Below are 20,202 nucleotides of genomic sequence, written 5' to 3'. Positions count from 1 at the left end.
GAATCCGTCGAAGATCAAGTCTCCGCGGATATCGGCCGTGTAGTTCAAGTTTCCGAACCTGACCTGATGGCCAGGGGCATAGCTGTCGATCTACTCCAGATGGCCAAGCGAATTGGCCCGTAGTGTGAAGCCGCCGAACACGAAGATTTGTCCGAGGAGAAAAGTCTCACCCTGGACCGCGTTGTTATTGATTATTGAAGGAGCCATCGAGCCTTGCAGCAACGACACAGAGGAACTCTCAATGAAAGCACCAATGTCGGTGTCAAAACCGGCGGATCTCGGGTAGGGGGTCCCGAACTATGCGTCTAAGGCTAATGGTAACAGGAGGCAGGGGACACGATGTTTTACCTAGGTTCGGGCCCTCTCGATGGAGGTAATACTCTACTTCCTGCTTGATTGATCTTGATGATATGAGTATTACAAGAGTTGATCTACCATGAGATCGTAGAGGCTAAACCCTATAAGCTAGCCTCTGATTCTGATTGTTTTTGGCCTATGGACTAAACCCTCCGGTTTATATAGACACCGGAAGAGGCTAGGGTTACACAGAGTCGGTTACAAAGAAGGAGATCTAACATCCGAATCGCCAAGTTTGCCTTCCACGCAAAGGAGAGTCCCATCCGGACACGGGACGAAGTCTTGAGTCTTGTATCTTCACGGTCCAACAGTCCGGATAAAGTACATAGTCCGGCTGTCTGGATACCCCCTTATCCAGGACTCCCTCACCTGCCATGTTGTGTATACTGGATCTGCCATGTTATGTATACTGGATCTACCATGTTAAGTATACTGGATCTGCCATGTTATTTATACTGAATCTGCCATGTTGTTTATACTGAATCTGCCATGTTAGTTGTACTGAAATATGCCATGTTATTTGTAATGACTCTGCATCGCGTATATTTCCGTGTTCAGTCAACGCATTTTAGTCACACATAGTGTGTTGTGTGCAATCTATGGGAAACAAGTTGAAAAGGGTCACGTGCAGCAACTGCAAAAAGGTTACGGCTACATGATCAAACTACCATGCTAGCCGGTATAGTTAGCGATGAAAAAAAAGAACCAAACAGACAAATGAAAAACAACGATAAATTTCACTAACCATGTCTGATGAACTACATTTGCCATATTTTAAAACATCGTAGACGCATTCGAAACACCAAACTGGTGCTACCCATGATGAAAGCATAATAATAATGATAAACATAAACGTATTTGCTGTCACGCCTAAATAGGTTCACATCCACACATATATTACAGAAAATATTCAAATGGCGCTCACACACCACCACTACATACTAGGCTACGCGGGGTTGCAGTCATAACATAGCACACAGACATAGTTTTGAAAAGAACAAAGGTAATACCTTACATTCCTCGGCAACAGAATGTAAGGTAGGCATTCGTATGGAGCACCACGTGATCACTTGTACTTCTTGGTGACTTATTTGATAGCTTCCTCTATGAACTCACGTGCTCCGGACCGCTTGTTGAAATCTTCATTCGTCAACCAGTTCCATGTGTAAATTTTCCGGAGCTCAACGGTCATTGCAGCTATGACAACAGGAACCAGTCTACCTTCCCACTTTGCAAGGTATTCCAACGTGTGAAAGCCACAGTCCGTCCTATACAAGAAAAGAATCAGGTGAACTCGCAAAGGACAGAGATAACAATGATAAACTTCAATTCAGATGTAACAAAAAGAGGGTTAGCATTGGTGTAGAGGACACATGAAGAAAGAGATAGGAAATTACTTGTTCCCTTGCTTCGTAGTCGCCATGTACTCAATTGGAAAATGCCTGATCCAGACCTTTGAGTGTTCGTAGTGACGGTTCCATGTCTCTTTGAGGTTGTTGATGAAGTATTCATCATGCGTAGTAAGGTCTGCATCAGCTGCCGAACGCATTGAATCAAGCACCTCAAAACGTTGGTTCTTCAGGTCAAGGTAGATCGCGTAGTGGTGACCACACTTGTCGTGTGGGTCATGTGGTGCAAGCTCCTAGAACATGGGGAACAGGACCTGCAAGTAAAATGAAGGAAAGAAGAAGCAGAGTTCACATGAAGAACAGAAAGTGGTGTAATTGGGAAAATGACGTGTAAGGATATCACCGGTTGCAGTAAGAGGCACATGAGTGACATAAAGTAGCAAGGGGCCAAAAAGTAGAATCACATAGAATTTTTAGTTATAGTGGGTAGTTAAAATAAGTTGTCATCCATGTATGAACAAAGTTGCCCTGTATTTTACTTTGAAGTTGCCACATAGTTTGTACGGGGATGCAAATCAAAAGTCAGTTTACATGGCAGCTGTTGCCACATGAAACAGCTGCCACATAAATAGGGTGTAGCTACTGGCAAAACACGTACCATGGGAGGAAAAAATGTGCAAAAAAGGAAGGAGTACTCACACATTTCTTCATTGTGAGCTTGAATTCACCGTGCGCAGCAAAATGCTTCCTCAGGATTTTGTGGTGGAAGTCACCATCCCATATTTACAGGTCACACTGTAATGCATGATTGTTTTGTCGGGAGACATATCCATATGCTTGTTGATGAAGTCAATCCCACATGCAACTACATTCGTCGATATTTTACCGAGTGGCCTCACGGACTCGGCAAGATCACCCAGGTCGACGTACGTCGCTTCGCATTGTATGACCTTGGTTCTATGCAAACATGAGCTGTATGAAAATGATATAACATGAAAGAATCATGTCTACTAAGTAAAAAAAAGAAATAAAACATAAACGGATCATATCTAGAAAGTAGAAAACAGATGAATGGTAAAAAGAGCAAAGCAAAATGAGAGGTTATGTGGTGTGGTCATTACGCTTCCAGCTCCTTCACGTGCTTGCTGCTGGCCCTCGCATTTCGAAATCGCTTGACAATATCGTACAGCTGGTTCTGCTCCTTTGTGGCCTTGCCTTCGGGCTTGTAGTCATCTGCGGGAGGTGGGTGAACTACCCTCTACTGCCTCACAAAACCAGGGGTGGCACTTCTAATGGTATCCTCAGATATTGTCTCAGCAGGCACGTTGGAACTTGATTGCCCCTGACCTCGTGAGGACCTCCTCTGCGATGTTGCCTCCTCAATCCTGCGGTAAACTTCATCAAGTGACGGCGAGATCTCCTCAGGGGTGCCTGCAAGGATCAAAAAGTGGGTTAGGATACCTGGAAAACAAAACAAATGTAGTGTCAAAAGAAAAGGTGCATGATATGAAATGTAGGTACAAAAAGTAGGGAGTTGCCATGTGGAGGCAAATCCAATTGCCATGTGCATTTCACTGTAATTGCCATGTGAAAGCAACTGCAGTTGCCATGTTGTGTCAACTCCAGTTGCCATGTGGTTGCCGAATGAAAAATGCAGCATGGAAACAAAATTGCAGGTGACATGCTGCAGCAAATCTAGTTGCCATGTGTAGTGCACTGTAGTTTCCATGTGAGAACAAGTACAGTTGCCATGTTGTATCGACTTCAGTTGCCATGTGGTTGCCGAATGGAAAATACAACATGTCAACAAAAATGTAGGTGACATGGTGCAGCAAATCCAGTTGCCATGTCATCACATAACAGTTGCCATCACAAGTGAGAGCCCCAAAAAAATTGCTTGGGACAAAAGTCAGACTACACAGATGTATACAAGAAAATAATAAGCGCAGAAGAAATGTACCTTGGACGATCGGCTCTGCGAACTTGACAGCCTTCCTGCCCTCGACCATTGGCTGCGCCATCATTGCGGCCATGCCTCTCGGGAAAGCAAAGGCAACTGGCGTAGGATCTTGCACCACTGGTTGATCTTGACTGGTGCCAAGGCTAAAGCTCAGTGGGGTGAAGGCCATTGGGTGCCTCTCATGCCTACTGGCCGGACCGCGAACAACTTGCGGGGCAGAATCCAAGGGTGAAAGATCAACAAACATATCTGAATCGACCGCTGCAGAATCATCGGGATTATTCATAGGGCAGGGCGTGTTGTCAGCGGTATCAGCCGCAGCTTTCTTGACAATCTTCTTGTTTGGGCTATAGGGGACACCAACATTGACTAGGAGCTTGGAAGTGCACAGATTTAAGCTAGGGTTCTCCACTGCGGGTAAAGACGCAGTCTGCTCCGGATGTTCACCTCCATCACTCGTGCCCGGCTTGACACGTGCATCAGCTGTACTCCGGTCTTCTGGTTTCTTCATAACATTGCTTTTGGCAGGTGGTGGGAACAGTGTGGACGCAGGAACATAACCAAACTCATCTCTGCTGCTCCTAGCTACAGCCGGTGCGTTGGGTATGTCTATTGATTGCTTGCGGGGGCTACGATGCCTAGGTGGAAGACCAGCTCGCGAAACAGTTGCCTTAGCAACCTCTGCACCACCAGGAGCTGGAGCTGTTGTGCCAAAACTCTCACCTGTGGATGGCATATCATTATGAACTGTCGCCTCAGCCACTTCTGTCGTGGACATAGGAGTGCCACCATGCACGCGCTTGGAATCCATTTCAGATGAGCGGGAATCTTCCTTGCTTAGGTTGGTCTCGGGGGCGTCCACTTCAACGCTTGCTGATGGGGTGGCATGGCTCACAGCAGCATCCTTCATTGCCAGCAGAGTGGGCAATATTTCAGCAGTCCTGGCAGATACCGACTTGTCACTCCCTGATGTATGGATGCCTGTTGTTGTAGCCTGCACGTCTGCAACCGGTGGAGATGGTCGGCCGCTTGCGTCAGAGTTAGTGGGAACAGTTGACGGCGGAGATGGTCGGCCGCTTGCATCAGAGTTAGTGGGAACAGTTGACGGTGCATCAACAGTTTTGTCGACTGGCGCCTCATGAACATCTGAGTTGCCACCTGTTGACAACTTTGAATGAAGGTGTTCGAGTGGGTCCCTAATGATATGCTTGGTCGCGTGTGTAGTAGTCTTCTTCACCCTGCAAAGGAAAAGCACGTGAAAGGTATTAAAAATGAACAAAAAATATTTGCCATGGTAGAAATCTTAAAAAATCAAAAGTAGGTGGGAAGCTGGTAGTTGCCATGTAGGTGGAATAAGAGTTGCCATGTGGCATAGTTAGCAGTTGCCATGCAGAACCAGCAAGAGTTGCCATGCTAGCCATCTTGAAGAATGAAAAAAATGTCTGATCTGCCAGGAATGCAATTTCAAAACTAGGTATGGGATGAGCACACAAGCCAATAGAAAGATGGTAGTTGCCATGTAGGTACAATAAGAGTTGCCATTTGGCCTAGATAGCAGTTGCCATGCAAAAACAAGCAGGAGTTGCCATGCAGTTAAAAAAGAAAGAGATCATTGGAAAAACAGCAGTTGCCATGTGGGACTGATGACAGTAGCCCATGTGGCAAGCTGAACAGCTGCATTGAAAAATCAAAAATATAGCACTATGGCAATGAAAGAATAGGGAAAACCTACTTCTTGACTGGCTTTCTCATGTCTGGCAACACGACAGGATCCCCGGTGTTGGACGTCGTCGTATGAGGAGATGACCTGGTAGAAGGGGTGTCACCAGCAATGGGGGCACCTTTGTTCAATCGAGCAGAAACACGGGTTGGCGTTGGTGCCTATTTCTTCGTAACTGCTCGTCCACCAGCTGTTGCCTCACTACACGTATAAGATAGTGGCAAAAAAAGGTGGCAAGTGTCAGACAGGAAATTCATTGCCACGCTTAGCAAAACAAATGCAAAAAAGGGTCAGTCTGTTCAAAAAAGATAGACAAAACAAAACACTAAAATAGAAGTCGAACCTCCTCCTATCAGCTATGGGATCGGTCCTAGACCACTTGCCAGGAGAACCCTGCCCAACATCCTCTGGATCCCTCCCCCTCTTTGAGGGCAACACCCCCTCGCCTCTCGCAGCTGTATGTTCTTTGACTTTCTCTGGTGAGGGGACATCTGGTGCAGCCTTGCCCTTCTTACCGCCTGCACGAACTTCAACATGTTCATCATCATCGGTGTCATGCTACACGTTCTCCATGTCATCGTCATAGTCCTTGTTGAGAGCAGCATCTCCATCTAGTTCATCTTGTGTGTAAGCAAGCTCTTGGGAACTGTTGTAGTCGTACCGGCCATGGCAACCAGTTGGCCGATGTGTCCGTTCTGCAATAAATGTACCTCGCAACCGCGTCTCTGTCAGAGCCACTAAGGGACGTCCAACCCTCAACCAACTTCCCGAGCAAGTTGGTCATTCCGAATGCAAACTGCCCAATTAGATGCTCAACAGGTGCCCTCGCCTGTGCACGAAACAAGAAGCAGCAATAACCAACCATATTAGAGTCACTTGCACAAGATCAAAAATAATCCAAAGCAACCATAAATATATATCCTTGATTACCTCAGTAGGGCAAGACGGGGCTGAGTGCACGTTCATCCACTTTCCAAAGTTTTGAGGTCCCCCAAACATGATGTAGTCTATAGCATGCTTGGCCATCAGCTGGAAATAACCAAAAATAGCTAGGATGTAAGAGAGAAAATGATGAACACTAACTAACAGTTCATGTATTGCAAATAAAACAAAAAAAGAGGAAGAGAATAGAAGTTTCAGCACGGATGACAGAGTTGCCATGTGGAGTGAGACATGGATACCATGCACAGACAGCCATGGCTAACATGGTAGTCATCTCTTGTTAGCCACAGACGGTTGCCACATGAGGATTTTTTTATATGTTATGCAGCAAAAAATTGTAAGAATGTCGTGTAGAGAAAGAAACCAGAACTAACCTGCAGTTTCCCATATTTCGTATCAGTTACCCTATCTGCAGCACGCACAGCCTTGACAGCATCGTAAGTCCATGCAGAAACAGCAAACTTGTGTGTGGGCGGCGGGCCTCCTGTCCCAGTGTAGTTCACGGTGGACAGATCAAGACAGTCGACGTACATGAGCTGATGTACAACAATTTAAAAAGGAAAAAATATCAATTGCCATCATGGTATTTTACAAAAACAAGCTAATGTATGTTCCTACAATCATCAAGTTGAAGTGCATGAAAAAAAAAGAAGTTGCCATCATGGTATGATGGCAGTTACCATCTTGTTATGATGTTAGTTGCCACGATGTCATCATCATGGTTGCCATGCATAAATAAAGGTGTTAAAGAGTGTTCACAAAAAGGACTGGTAAAAAAATACCATTAAATGTAGTCGACAACCCTTCTAGTACATCTTGTTTGAGAATGCATCATGCAGGAAGTCGGCAATGAACTTACACCAATTCATGTTCTTCACATCTTTTAGTTTCACCTGCACGGCACAAATTTCAGGACAACAAGTTGCCGCATCAGAAATCAAATGGAAAAACATCAAAAAAAACTGGCAGTGACTAGCTTACACATATGACATCAGAGCCAAAAGATTGAAGGAAATAAAGGAGTATAGATAGATCATTCACCAGGATGGGGAAGCATTTGTTGCTTGGGCGAAGAGAAGTGGTCGGTGTGAAAACAGCTGAGATGAGGTACATGAGTAGCTTCATCTTAAAAACCTCGCCATGGGTTGTCATGGCCTGCAGCGAATCTGCCAGGAAAGTAGTGTTCGGCATGGATTCCAACCCAGGAAACAAATGGGGAAACAATGTTTCCTCGATCTTATTATTGACCTCATACGGGACTTTGATTTCTCCACGGGGCACACCCAAAGTGCAGAACACGGATTCCTCGTCCAACGGCAGTCTTCCACGTCCCGGAATCACAAATTCCCTGGAGGCGAGGTCGTCAATCTCACCAAGTCAGTCGCATACAGGGTTCACTAGATTCTTGCACCGGACATCCATCAGAGCCTGCATACCCATCTCAGCAGCAGCTCCCTTCTGATCGTCGGTAAATCTGTCGGTCAATGAAGTCAGGCGTTCCTGCGAAGCCCTATTGCGAGTATGTTTCTTCTTCTACAAAACAGACAAATGATCATTTGTTTCCATGTTTTCACTATCATGAAAATTTAGTTCATAACAGACGATTGCAAGCTCGATGTGGCATCCAAAAACATATGGAGGGTGAGGATGGGGTGGACAGTTACCTCATCGCCGTATTTTCTCCGTCCAGTTGTCCGATTCTGCTGCGGTGCATCCATGAAATCATCATCATCGTTTTGATGATCGCCGCGAGCCATTCTGCTGAGGTAAGAACAAACCAAATTGTCAGGGTGGAAATGAAATGTATGAAGTAAGCAGTTGCCACCTAACAGAATGTGCTTGCCACATGGGCTCAATTGAAATGGCAAATAGTGAAAGCAAATATCACATGAACACACATGCACCCATATGATTGTCGAAAACATAAATGTGGCAATTAAACACATTGGCTTCATTTGAAAAATGTACAGATCGTAATGCACTTAAAACAAAATATTGAAGTTGCCATGTTAGCACAAGATATTACGAAAGAAAGGCACAAATCTTCCACTGCACAAACATAAAATGTGGCAACTCACACCCTGTCCTCATACAAAAATGAGTTGCCATGTGTTCAAAGGCAAAATGTGCTAGGTTGAAATTTCCATGTTAAAATGCAACACAAATTCAAAAAACCATTGAAAAACATCTACTGAACAACCTGAAATTGCAATGCACGCACTGACCTCATATTAAAAATGAGTTGCCATTTAGTACGGCCAAATATGTTCAGATATCATAAGTCAGCGTGGCAAAACACGAAACTGGGTCTGCAGTACAGTGAATTTGCCACATTATCCTGCCTACAACATGGCAACAGTCATGTTGTGTTCACAGAAATACTTGCCACATGGAAAGCATATATGTGGCAACTGACACAGTTGATGTGGAAATTAGTTGCCATCCAGTGCACATAGTTGCTAAAACTGACATGACTACCAAGTTACTACACTTTACCATGCCACATTATCCTGTCAGCTGCCACAAGTCAGCGTGGCAAAACACAAATTTGGGTTTGTAGTACAGTGAATTTGCCACATTATCCTGCCTACAACATGGCAACAGCCATAGTGTGTTCACAGAAATACTTGCTACATGGAAAGCATATATGTGGCAACTGACACAGTTGATTGGAAATTAGTTGCCATCCAGTGCACATAGTTGCTGAAACTGCCATGACTACCTATTTACTACACTTTACCATGCCTACAGCGTGGCAACAGCCATAGCATGTGCACGAAATTAGTTGCCACATGAAAAACATATTTGTGACAACTATCACAGTCGATCAGAAAATTAGTTGCCATATGGTGCAGCAGTGGCGGAGCTTGACAAGAATATATGGGGGGGCCAATGACAAAACAAAAATTAACCAACCGCAACAAGCTAGAACTTGTAGCCTTGAAGCAAATTTATACTTATGCATATTGGTGGCAGCGATGATCTATCAGCAACTATATCTTGGATAACAAAATCTATCGCGTTAAACAACTTCATAAGACTATGAATACAACCAACGTGAGAACTCTACCTAGTGTTTTTAATGATCGAATCTGGTTTGCCGTTGCTGCCCTTAACCATGGTCACTTGATCTGTCTACTGAGAAGAACAAATGCAAATTTGTGATGCAAGTAACAATAAATCCCCAATTAGATCAGATAAATATGCATACTAATTGCTAAATTACTAATCAAACTCATACAAGAAACAACAAGAAATTCCAAAGTTTAGTGATGCCCCTGTTTTCCTAATTTCACTGTCCTACTCGTACATACGCAACACGATTTATGGGTGGGCCTAGCCGCACAGAGCGCTTGCAAATTTGTTTTTGGAGGGGTGGACGGTGACGATGGGCGGCCGGCTGGCCGGCCGGCCGGCCGACGTGGATAGGCACTGGACCGGCGAGGCCAGTGGCAAAGAGCAGGAGACGACGGTCAAAGGGCTGAGGCACGCCCTTGTTCCTCCCTCCTTAACACCGGGATGTTCACCGACGGAGCGCGTGGATCAGGGTGAGTTGCTATGGGCTTGGGCACGTCGAGCGAATGCAGCGGCATGGTGGCAGGTTGGCTGGTTCATGAATTGAGACGAACAGTGGAAGCGGAAGTAGGTTGCCCTCTGTGTGCCTGAAGTGTACGTGCATGGCTTGATGGGCCTACAATACTACTACCTGGTAAAAAATATTCATCTGGGCTGGGGGGGCCACGGCCCCCTCAGCTCTCTACATAGCTCCACCGTTGCGGTGCAGATAGTTACTCAAACTACCATGTTTGCATTCATACTGCACTTTGAAAAATAACTACCTAGATCTAGGGTTCAATGGCAACTATCATAACTTGAAATTCATCAACAAAATTCTCCCTGCACTGATCGCAAATAGCATTTCGAGGCAATGCGCAACTATCGGACAGAAAAACGACGGCCCAATCCCAAGGCACAACCAGGATGTGGCTCCGGACAGGCCGAACCACACCGGCGTGACCGCCACCGCGGCGGCGACGAAACTGCTCAATGCCACCGAAAACGGCAAGCACAAGACTCCGCCGCCGGCGGGAACGCCGGCGCATCGCTAACCCGCCTGAATCTCGATGAATCTCGAGCGAAGCATCGACCACGGAGGGGAGGGGATAAATGCAGGCAAGGATTTTGAGCGTGGGAGGAAGCATTACCTTCAATCTGCAGGCGCTCCGGCGAAGACGCTCTAGTCCGGCGAGTCCCACCGATGGCCGCGAATGCCGTCGACTCTTCCGCCTCCGCCGTCGTCTTCTCCTCTTGTCTTCTCCTCCAATCGACTGAACTGCGGGATGGGTTGTGCGAGTAACTGAGGGGAGGAGTAAATGGAACCGTGAGGGGAGGGGGGGCAAAGTGCGCGACGTGTTTGACGGCAACCACGATCGGGCGTGGCGTGCGGGCGCAGAGCAGTTCCACCGCACGCCCCCGAGTGGCAACCGCTAACCGCGGGGAGGCAACCGGCGTGTGGGCGAACTATGTCACACACCACACACGCGCCTTATCCTACATGGTACACAAAATCAGGCCAAACGTGCCAAGATTCGTGCAGAGACTGCTGGACGGCGATGGAGGCGTGTGGTTGAGATGGCTAACGCCCACACGTGTGGGCGTTAACATTTCCGATCTTTTATGAGATTGGCAACGAAAATTGGCAAGGAACCAATCTCTACAACATTTGGCAGTTACCAACTTTTGGCATCAAATAAATTATGCTCATAACGATAGAGATGCAGAAACAGTGTCCTTCCATTTCAATATAATGTCCTGAAGAAATTCTTACAACTTGAAACCCCCTGAATCAACACTTTATCTCGCTTGCAAAACTTGTACAAAATAAGCAAGTCAAATATGAACCGCCCCAAAAGCGCAATGTGTGCGAGCCATTGATAACTAAGGCCAATCAGCACTGTACTCCACACGGCTTAAGGATGGGTCCCTTGGGCTTGGCAATGAAGGGGTCGATCCTGACCCACACAAGGGAGAAGATGGAGGCGAGCAGGACAGACCAGAGCACAACGATGGTGGGTGTCCGGTTCTGCCTCCCCATGAGCCCCTTGAGGAACGGGTAGAGGTGGACGATGACCCAGAAGGAGAAGAAGAGCTTCCCAAAGAGCGGGCCCCAGGACCCGTACCCGTTGTTGACGGCGTCGGAGACGCCGGCGACGATGCCGACCATGTTGATGATGATGAGCGTGGTGGGTGGGATCAGCAGGGTTGTCCACTTGAAGAGGTAGAGGTCGCCGAAGGCGTCGGCCTCGTCGGCGCCCGCCTTGGAGGTGACGGTGAAGTTGGTGTCCACGCCGCCCAGCACCTTGAGGAAGCCCTGGAAGACGGCGAACAGGTGCGCCGACACGCCGCCGATGACCCAGAACTGCTCGTTACGCCACCAGTCCTCGATGCTCACCCCGCTCCACCGGAGCTCCAGCACCCCCGTCGCGATGATGGACATGAACAGGGCGATGAACCAGATGCTCGCCAGGTTGTTGAGCTGCACAACACCCACGCACGGTCACCAACCGATCACTTGCTTGCCAAAGCTGGCAGACCACAGCTTGCTTGAAAGAAGTGATGAGCGCTTACCGTGGGGATGATGAACTTGCCGGTGAGGAGGCAGACGGCGGGGATGGTGCAGTAGGCAATGAGGGGAATGGAGGTGAAGGGGTAGACGATGGTGTTGGTGTAGGCGAAGCGCTCGAGCCACTTGAGACGGCCGCCGTAGGCGTACCAGAGCGGGCAGTGGCGACTCATGAAGATCTCGACGGAGCCGAGCGCCCACCGGAGCACCTGGTGAAGCCTGTCCGACAAGTTGATGGGCGCCGATCCCTTGAACGCTGGCCGCGTGGGCGTGCAGTAGACAGACTTCCACCCACGGCAGTGCATCTTGAACCCCGTCAGGATGTCCTCTGTCACCGACCCGTAGATCCACCCAATCTGCATAATTTTCACGCCAGAAATTAAATGGATTGTTAGGCAAAACTTATCAATGAGAATGACACGATCACGAATGGCAAGAGCTCATCCAGGCACCAGTTGTCTAGTGGTAGAATAGTACCCTGCCACGGTACAGACCCGGGTTCGATTCCCGGCTGGTGCACTTTTTTTAAAATTTTCTATCTTAAGAAATTTTACAGTGAGCAACTAGCAACTAAATACTGAACGATTTACCTCTTTGCCCCACTCGGTCTTCTCCTCGTACCCGCAGCTGATGACGTGGATGGCCTCCTTGATGAGGCCGGCGGGGTCGGCGGCGGCGCCCTGCGGCAATCCGCCGTCCTCGACGAGCGTGGAGGCGATGAACACCGGCGACTGCCCGAACCGCTTCTGGAAGCTCTTCTGCGACATGAGCGACGAGCGCTCCAGCTCGTCGTACCCCTCGATGCCCTCCTCGATCTCCTCCAGCTCGTACCCGCGCTGCTGCTTCCTGTACGACCCCTTCTTCGGCCCGCCGCCGAGCTTGTCCTTCTTGCCCCGCTTCTTGTAGAACCCCAGGAGCCCGCGCCGCGGCTCGTCGTCGCCGCCGCCGCCCTTCTTCTCCTTGTTTGACTTGCGGTGCTTCCCTCCGCCGAAGCAGCAGCAGCAGCAGCACCACGACGGCCAGCAGTCGCACGTCATCTTCGGCCTCTTCTCCGGCCGCGGCGGGTCGTACCCGTACAGCGCCTGCCTGTTGAACACGCACCCCGTGCCAACGTACACCGGGCCCTGTATGCCGTCCAGCCCCTTCATGTTGATCTGCAATCGCAACGCCACACCACATCATCAATCAGCTCAGGCCAACGCCGGAGTGAAACACGAAGTGTCAGATGGAGGGAGGGAGGGAGGATGGGGTGTTACGTCGAAGAAGACGACGTTGCGGTTGGCGTAACGGTCGTGGAGGTCGATGCCGTCGAAGCGCTGCGGGAACTGGACGTAGCAGAGCTTCTTGCCGAGCTGCGGGTCCATGAGGAAGCACATGGCCTCGCGGACGGCCTTGCTGTTGTTCACGTAGTGGTCGCAGTCGAGGTTGAGGATGAAGGGCGCGTTGGTGAGCACCGCCGACACCCGCACCAGCGCGTTCATGGCGCCGGCCTTCTTGTGGTGGTTGTGGCCGGGCCGCTTCTCACGGGACACGTAGACCAGCCGGGGCAGCTCGTGGCCCTCCACGTCCAGCGCGCCCTGGCTGCCCAGGTACACCTGGATCATCCCGGGGTGGTCCCTGGTGTTGTTCCCGGGCCAGGGCGTGCCGTCCTGCATCACCCACCCTTCCTCGGGCTTCTTCTCGGCCTTGGCCACCAGGCCGTTGATCCGCACCTTGAACTCCTCGTACTCGCGCTTCATGGCGCGGCGCTCCTTGACGAACGTCGGCTGCACCTTGTCCTTGAGGTAGTCGATCTTCTGGGAGAAGTAGAACTCGGGGGCGCGGGGCTCGATGGCGAACTTCTTGCAGAAGGGCACCCAGCGGCGCGCGAACTCGGCCGTCTCGGAGAGGGTGTCGAAGCAGAGCATGGAGGCGCCGTCGTCGGAGACGTAGCAGCTGTTGCGGTCCACGGGGTAGTCCACGGCGAGGATGGAGAGCACGGTGTTGGCCGTGATGATGGGGGGCTCCTTGAGCGGGTCCACCGTGCTCACGAAGAAGTCGATGGGGGACAGCCGGGACGGCTCGCCCTCGCGGTCGTACCGGAGGGCCAGCCGGTCCAGGTACGTCTCCCGGGTCACCGGCGACCACTTGGGCAGCTGGTCCAGGATCCAGGAGAGCGCGAACCAGAGCTCGCAGATGACGGACACCAGCCACAGCGGGATGGCGTCGTTGGCCGGCGTCATGATCCGGAAGCGGAGGAAGAAGCAGAGCACCACCAGGCGGAGCACGATGACGATGCGGTACGGGTTGATCTGGCTCGACGGCACCGGCAGCTTGCGCCACAGCGGCTGACGCGCCTCCGCCAGCCTGCGCCATAGATCCATTTTCATTTCGGCGCGCGATGAGTACCACGTACTAGTGTACTACGTTGTTGGTCAGCGAATTCGAACTGAACTTTGGCGACGGTGGGGGCTTACAGCATGTACTCGTCGTCGTTCTTGTCGTCGTCGTCGTCGTCGCTGTTGTCGCGGTTGAGCTTGCCCCTCTTCTCCTGCTTGGTCTTCCACTTGTCGATCCTCTCCTTCCACTCCATGCTCCCCTCCATCTCCCGCTCCGCCTCAAGCTCCTTGCCAGCCACTGCAAAATCAACACACACCACACGAACTCCTCTTCAGTTCTTCAGATCACTCTCATGCAGCAACAAGAAGAAGAAGAAAAAAGAGGTGTTGTGTTCTGCACTGACCGCTTCCGCCGAAGGAGGACATCGCCGGGCCACCAGAGCGCCACTTCTGCGGCGGCTGCTCGCCGTTCTCCTGCAAGGCAAGCGTCGCGTCAGTTCACAAAAACGGTTGGCTCGGTTGGTTTGTTCAAAAATGGACTCCAGTAAACATTGCACAGCGATCTCACCGAGTAGACGTCGAACGGGACAGGCTCGTGAGGCTTCTTGGGGCTCTTAACCTGAAACTCGTCTTCTAAGTCGTCCATGTCGCCGTCCTCTTCGTCCCCTTCCACCCTCGGGCAACCTGCGACAGTAGATTCCGTCAGAATGTGCCCAGTTGTGATGAACCGTGGCATGAACTGGCCGTTTACGAGCCAATGTGGGTACATAACATGGCAGATACAGTACCTTTGTGGCGCTTGTAGCGGGTGTTGCACTGGGGGCAGCACTGCGTGCCGTCGCTGCGCTCGTACTCGTAGCACGGCCGGCACACGGGGAACCCGCACTCGGCGCACGCCACGAACGGGCTGCCGTCCTCCCGCGTCCCGACATCGTCGCCGCACGCGCGGCACACCTTGGCGGCCTTGGCCTTGGGCTCGCCGGTGTCCATGGCTGGTGCGCGACACTGCGACGGTGCCGCGCAAGGTGGCGGTGGGGGTGATGATGGTCTGGTGGTGGAGGGGTGAGGTATCGGTGAAGGGACATGGAGGAGGAGGCTAAGAGGTGATATAGCTTAGATGGCGCGGTAAGGTGGCAGGGCGGCGTCCGTCACCAACCGTGGGGTGGAGAGTCCGGGTTTGATTAGAGCACAAGCCAAGGCAAGGCAGCACAGCGTGGATCGATCGCTTGCATAGCAAGCCCTGCGTCTGGTGTTTCTTTCTTTGTTTAGGTGCGATGGAAAATGCCGCAGTGTTCTTGAAGCAAAAAGGACCTGCGTGATGGATGGAAAATGCGGAAAAGGAGAAGGAAATGGTGGACAGGAACGTGCTGCGGGAAGAAGACCGTGGGTGAAGCAAGCGGTGAATTGAGACGTCGACGTAGGGGTGGTTCGCGGTGACGCATCCATCGGTGTTCCTTGTGCCAGGGTGAAGCCGTGCGTGAGTGAGCTTCAAGTCAGTGCGTGTATAAATGGGACATGCATGGTGGGAGAAGCATGCGACCTTGTGACCGCAGAGCGTAGGAGCACACCGACGCAGGGCAAGATCATACTTTCACTCTTTTTTCTTTTTCTTTTTTCCTCTCTATTCATTGGTGAGCAAGCTTAGGGCATGTACAATGGTTGATAAGATAGTCTTATCTTAAGTCTTGTATGTAATTTAGAGATGACAAAAAAATTTGTCTACAATGGGTCATCTCTTAGCCTTATCTTCAATAATTAGTTATTCCTAAAAACATGGTGAGACATATTGTGCTAAGAGATCATCTCTTGTCTTATTTTAAATAAGAGAAGACAAGTCTTTTCTTATGAGTTCTCTCTCCTCCACCTTACCATATATCCTACGTGGCACTCTTAAGATAGTACCATTGTACATGCCCTTACATCTTTACGTAGGAGGGGAAGGTCAGAAGGAGCATTACCTAACCACTCTTTACAAATCAAAATTCTAGCAATCCTAGCTAATTCTTGTGCAACCACATTCAACAATATTCAAAGACTAGAGCTGAACTCACAAGCCAGATGATACCAATCATCAACAATGACCGGCATCTAAACAGCCACATCTTACTTCCACTTCCTCAAACGTAAAAGGTATCATTGGGCAAGATCAAAGGTACAAAAACAAATTAGATCTAAGCATGAAATATTGATAGGAGGGTAACGAGGAAAGGAAGATTGCACGTGGAAACAGATTATGCAGACTTGGACATGTATGGAACACAGTCTCATCAACTTAGAACCGCAAAATTCTTTTTTTTCCTGCCAGCTTTTCGAAGCCCACAAATGTGGACTAAACAGCGAATACGTAAGTCTTGAACAAGGCAAATATATGCTTAAAACAGTGATAATGCATCCCACTTCCCACACGAGGCGGGGTTCCTCCTCTGGATTGTTAAAATCAAGGGATATTGCGAGGAAAATTTAGTGCATACAACATCTCTGCATACCACAAGCAATCAGAGAGCAAAACGACATAGTAGATTGGAAAATTGCCTCAAACAACATTAGCTGAGGCGGTTCGAATCTCAGTAAAACACTACACGGCCACTTTTCCAAGCTGCAGTCTTCATCATGTGTGCGGCCTTACACCGTGTATCGTCCACCTCTGCTTGGTTTCTGACTTCTTGAGTCATCCTGCATTTGAGTGACACCAAAACAGAGTCAGCTGCAGACATAGAATGCTTTCTACGAGTGCCTAGTGCACAATTTTGGGCAATAAAAAAGAAGAGGCATACGTGGAAGCTGTAGACCATCTTATCATTGTAGTCAATCACCTCCTTCCATTTCTTGCCAATGTCTACCTGTAGTATGATGAAAGAAGGGGTGAACACATTAACAACCATCTCAGCATGATTAAACAGCAACATATAAGTTGCAGCCTGGGGCTTGGTGTTATTCATGGCAAATGGACCAAATTGTATAAATGGAAGGGCGGCCCAATATTATTATCTACATATGCATGCATTGGAAAGAAAGAGAATCTCTAAAGCTTGATCTAGTTATATTGTACTCCCTCTGTCTAAAAATGTAAGGCATTTTTTGATACTATAATAGTGTCAAAAAACGTCTTACATTTTGGGACAGAGGGACTACAAAACAGATGAAAAATGCCCACATGGGAACGTCCTTCAATAAACACACAAGTAAAAAAAAGGGATTTGTAAAACTGATGCTAAATACAAAACAAATTTATTAAGTACACTAGTGAGTACCAAATGTTTCCTTTAGTGCTTTTCCTAGTGAAAATAAAAACTTAAGAGCATCTTCTTCCAATGCATGTTCATGTTATACATACATTCTATAGTCTAGAGTGTTTCAATGTACAGTAACTACTTGTAAACACATTGCATGACAGACACAGGTAACATCAGTGCAGCACCACAAAGACTAGCCTTGCCAACACAATTGACTGGTACCATCCCTGCAGGCTGCAGCTAAACAGCATTGACTAGAATAATATAGTTCTTTTTTTCCTTCGGAACTAAATTGTTTTCACTTCCAAGAGATATGAAGAGTGACCTTTTGTCAATTGAATAGAAGGCTTTTTCTGCTTCATGGACCAGTAAAGTTGGTTGTCCAATCAATACTTTGCTTTGCCATATAGTGGGTTATTTACAATTTGTAATTAAGCTTTTGGTCTGTTTCATGCATCAGAACTGTGGTCTGTAGAGTGCTCGTTTGTTTAAAATTTTCCCTAAAATAATCCACAAAACTAGATGCATGTTGATTGTGGACTCTACAAGAGGTGAGGAAGCACTGGGCTACTATCCCCATCAACATTTCAACCAATACATTAGAATGTGCAAAAAACAACATCGGTGAGGCTGATTTGCAAAATGTTTTTGTTCCCAAAACAAACCTGAACAGCTTCGTTACTGGCAGTCTTAGTCCATAATGAAAGCTTATCCTGTCTCTGGCGGACACTAGCAACAACACCACAAATTTCCTGGCTTTCATCAAACTGCTCTCCAATCAGAGCCATACACTGCAAGTTTACAAGGTTAGTCAAAAGGATTCCGCTGGTAGGGACTTACGAACCCAGATAAAGCATGCGATGCTATGGTAGATCTAAGCACCTCGGAGAAATAAAATATTAATATTACAGAAATTTACCGTTTCAAGCCACATGGTATCAAGATTGGCCTTCCTGCTAGATATCACAGTCCATTTGCCCCCATTTGCGCACTCTGGATCTTCCCACTTTGGTTCTACCCCAGCCTTGAATAAATGAAAATCAGCACTTCCTACCAGCTTACTCGGACGGAAAATCTGATCATACAAGCTGCCGACAAAACCAGGAAGGCGTAAGTTAAAGAAGGAATTTTACAATGTAGAAACATATAGCATAATCATAGTCAAACTGTTCAAGAGAAAATAGGAAGAAATGCTGCAGTAGAAGAAGTTTAGCATAACAGAAAACAGAATTTTGATTTCACTTTACTGCACAACGTTATCAAGTGCATTTGATACTGCTACTCCTCAAATATGATTATACATTACTGGTCTTATGGTCATGTTTGTATCTGAAAATATATGTTGCGATGGATTGGTCCATAAACAAACCAAAATGTGTTTTGTACTGTAAGATTATTATTGCTATTTAGTAATATAGGGTTTTCCCTTATTCCCATAAAGGAAGCACCAACGAGTAAAGGGTGCCTAAAGGAACGAAGTAAGAAACAGAAAGAAACAATGAAATGGCGGAGAGCCGGAGACTGAGCTCAAGCAATGGTGTCCAACTATCAAAAAATCTAGGAATCTTTATATTCAATTAAAAACAGCAAATGTTTGTTTATCTCAACATACAAATAATGACACATGCAAACTTAATATAAACAACACTTAAGTCTCGTGTACATATGTTGAGATTTCTTATTCGCCAAACAGAACCATATTATTCTTACTCGTAGGAAGATTTTCCTTCCACAATATACTCAGGAGGAAGTTGGAGAAGAAACTATACATAAAACTTGTCATGCTCAAGTGGGAATATACGAATATTAGTACCTAAAGTTGATTTAAATTGAAAAGTACATAGGAAAAGTTCAACGTGTATATAAAATGTTAAAAGTCCAAGGGACTGTTGATAGCAACGAAATAATCCTTTATCAGCTACAGTGCCAAATAGTATCATATATGCATCATTCCAACATACAACAAAGTTCTGACCAATGCTAAAAACGCCCCACAAGACCCTCCCAAGATATGAGAGCTAGGCATACAACAAAACAAGATTGTCCAAAAGCAATCCGACCTCGACCCACCAGCAGTAACAACATCTCAAATTTGTAGCACTTAGTCATACAAATCAACAGGTATCTTCAGAACAACCTAACAACTTATACTTTTCGGATTTGTTGGGCAAGGTGGCATATATAACTCGATATTGTCGGCCAAAAATCCCCATCACGTAGCCACTGGGAACAGGAACCAGCAGAACATCTAAATGACTGGATCAGATCTGAGCGGATCGGGTGAGGAAGCGCGAGAGGAGCGCGCACACGTACCACCAGAACTCTTCGACGGTGTCGAAGGTGTAGCCCTTTTTGAGCGAGGTGCCCCAGGCGGCGCCGGGCTTGGGCTTGGTCTGGATGTCGTACCAGAAGGTCCACTGCCGCTGCAGCTTGTGCGGCCCCTTCGCCTCGGCCGCACCCGCGTCGCCCTCGGCCGCGACCTCCGGGGTCTCTGTCGCCGCCACCGGGAGCGCAGCTTCGACCTCTGCCATGTCGCGCCGCCGCCTTTGCTTTTCGAGGGTTTTGGGATGGGGAGGATGAGTCGCGAGAGCCGCAGCGACAGAGAGGGAGAGAGAGAGAGAGAGGAGCAGCCGCCGAAGGAAAGGGGGGGCAGAGGGAGCTTTGCTACACGCACGGGCATAACTTTTACTGTTCACGGGG

The 20,202-nt window shown here is 48.2% G+C and overlaps 2 protein-coding genes and 1 non-coding gene across 3 annotated transcripts; 1 reads left to right on the top strand and 2 right to left on the bottom strand.

The window, feature by feature from the left end:
- Positions 1-11,104: 11,104 nt before the first annotated feature.
- LOC123120720 (cellulose synthase A catalytic subunit 7 [UDP-forming]) lies at positions 11,105-15,357 on the bottom strand. The gene is made up of 8 exons (XM_044540713.1): positions 15,058-15,357; positions 14,838-14,953; positions 14,674-14,743; positions 14,408-14,567; positions 13,208-14,297; positions 12,542-13,105; positions 11,957-12,307; positions 11,105-11,864 (listed from the first exon to the last, which is right to left on the bottom strand). Exons 1-8 carry the CDS (start codon positions 15,257-15,259, stop codon positions 11,277-11,279), a joined length of 3,141 nt encoding a protein of 1,046 aa, XP_044396648.1. The 5' UTR covers positions 15,260-15,357; the 3' UTR covers positions 11,105-11,276.
- Positions 12,400-12,470, top strand: TRNAG-GCC (transfer RNA glycine (anticodon GCC)). The gene has a single exon. It is a non-coding gene; the product is annotated as a tRNA-Gly (tRNA).
- Positions 15,358-16,620: 1,263 nt separating the features above from the next.
- LOC123120731 (eukaryotic translation initiation factor-like) lies at positions 16,621-20,153 on the bottom strand. Its single transcript, XM_044540721.1, has 5 exons — positions 19,816-20,153; positions 18,422-18,590; positions 18,168-18,293; positions 17,044-17,109; positions 16,621-16,942 (listed from the first exon to the last, which is right to left on the bottom strand). Exons 1-5 carry the CDS (start codon positions 20,031-20,033, stop codon positions 16,892-16,894), a joined length of 630 nt encoding a protein of 209 aa, XP_044396656.1. The 5' UTR covers positions 20,034-20,153; the 3' UTR covers positions 16,621-16,891.
- Between the last annotated feature and the right edge of the window lie 49 nt (positions 20,154-20,202).

Source organism: Triticum aestivum, chromosome 1B (assembly GCF_018294505.1).
Source record: "Triticum aestivum cultivar Chinese Spring chromosome 1B, IWGSC CS RefSeq v2.1, whole genome shotgun sequence".
Lineage (NCBI taxonomy): Eukaryota > Viridiplantae > Streptophyta > Magnoliopsida > Poales > Poaceae > Triticum > Triticum aestivum.
Note: the sequence above shows the minus strand (reverse complement) of the source record. Positions and strands in the feature narration are given on the sequence as shown.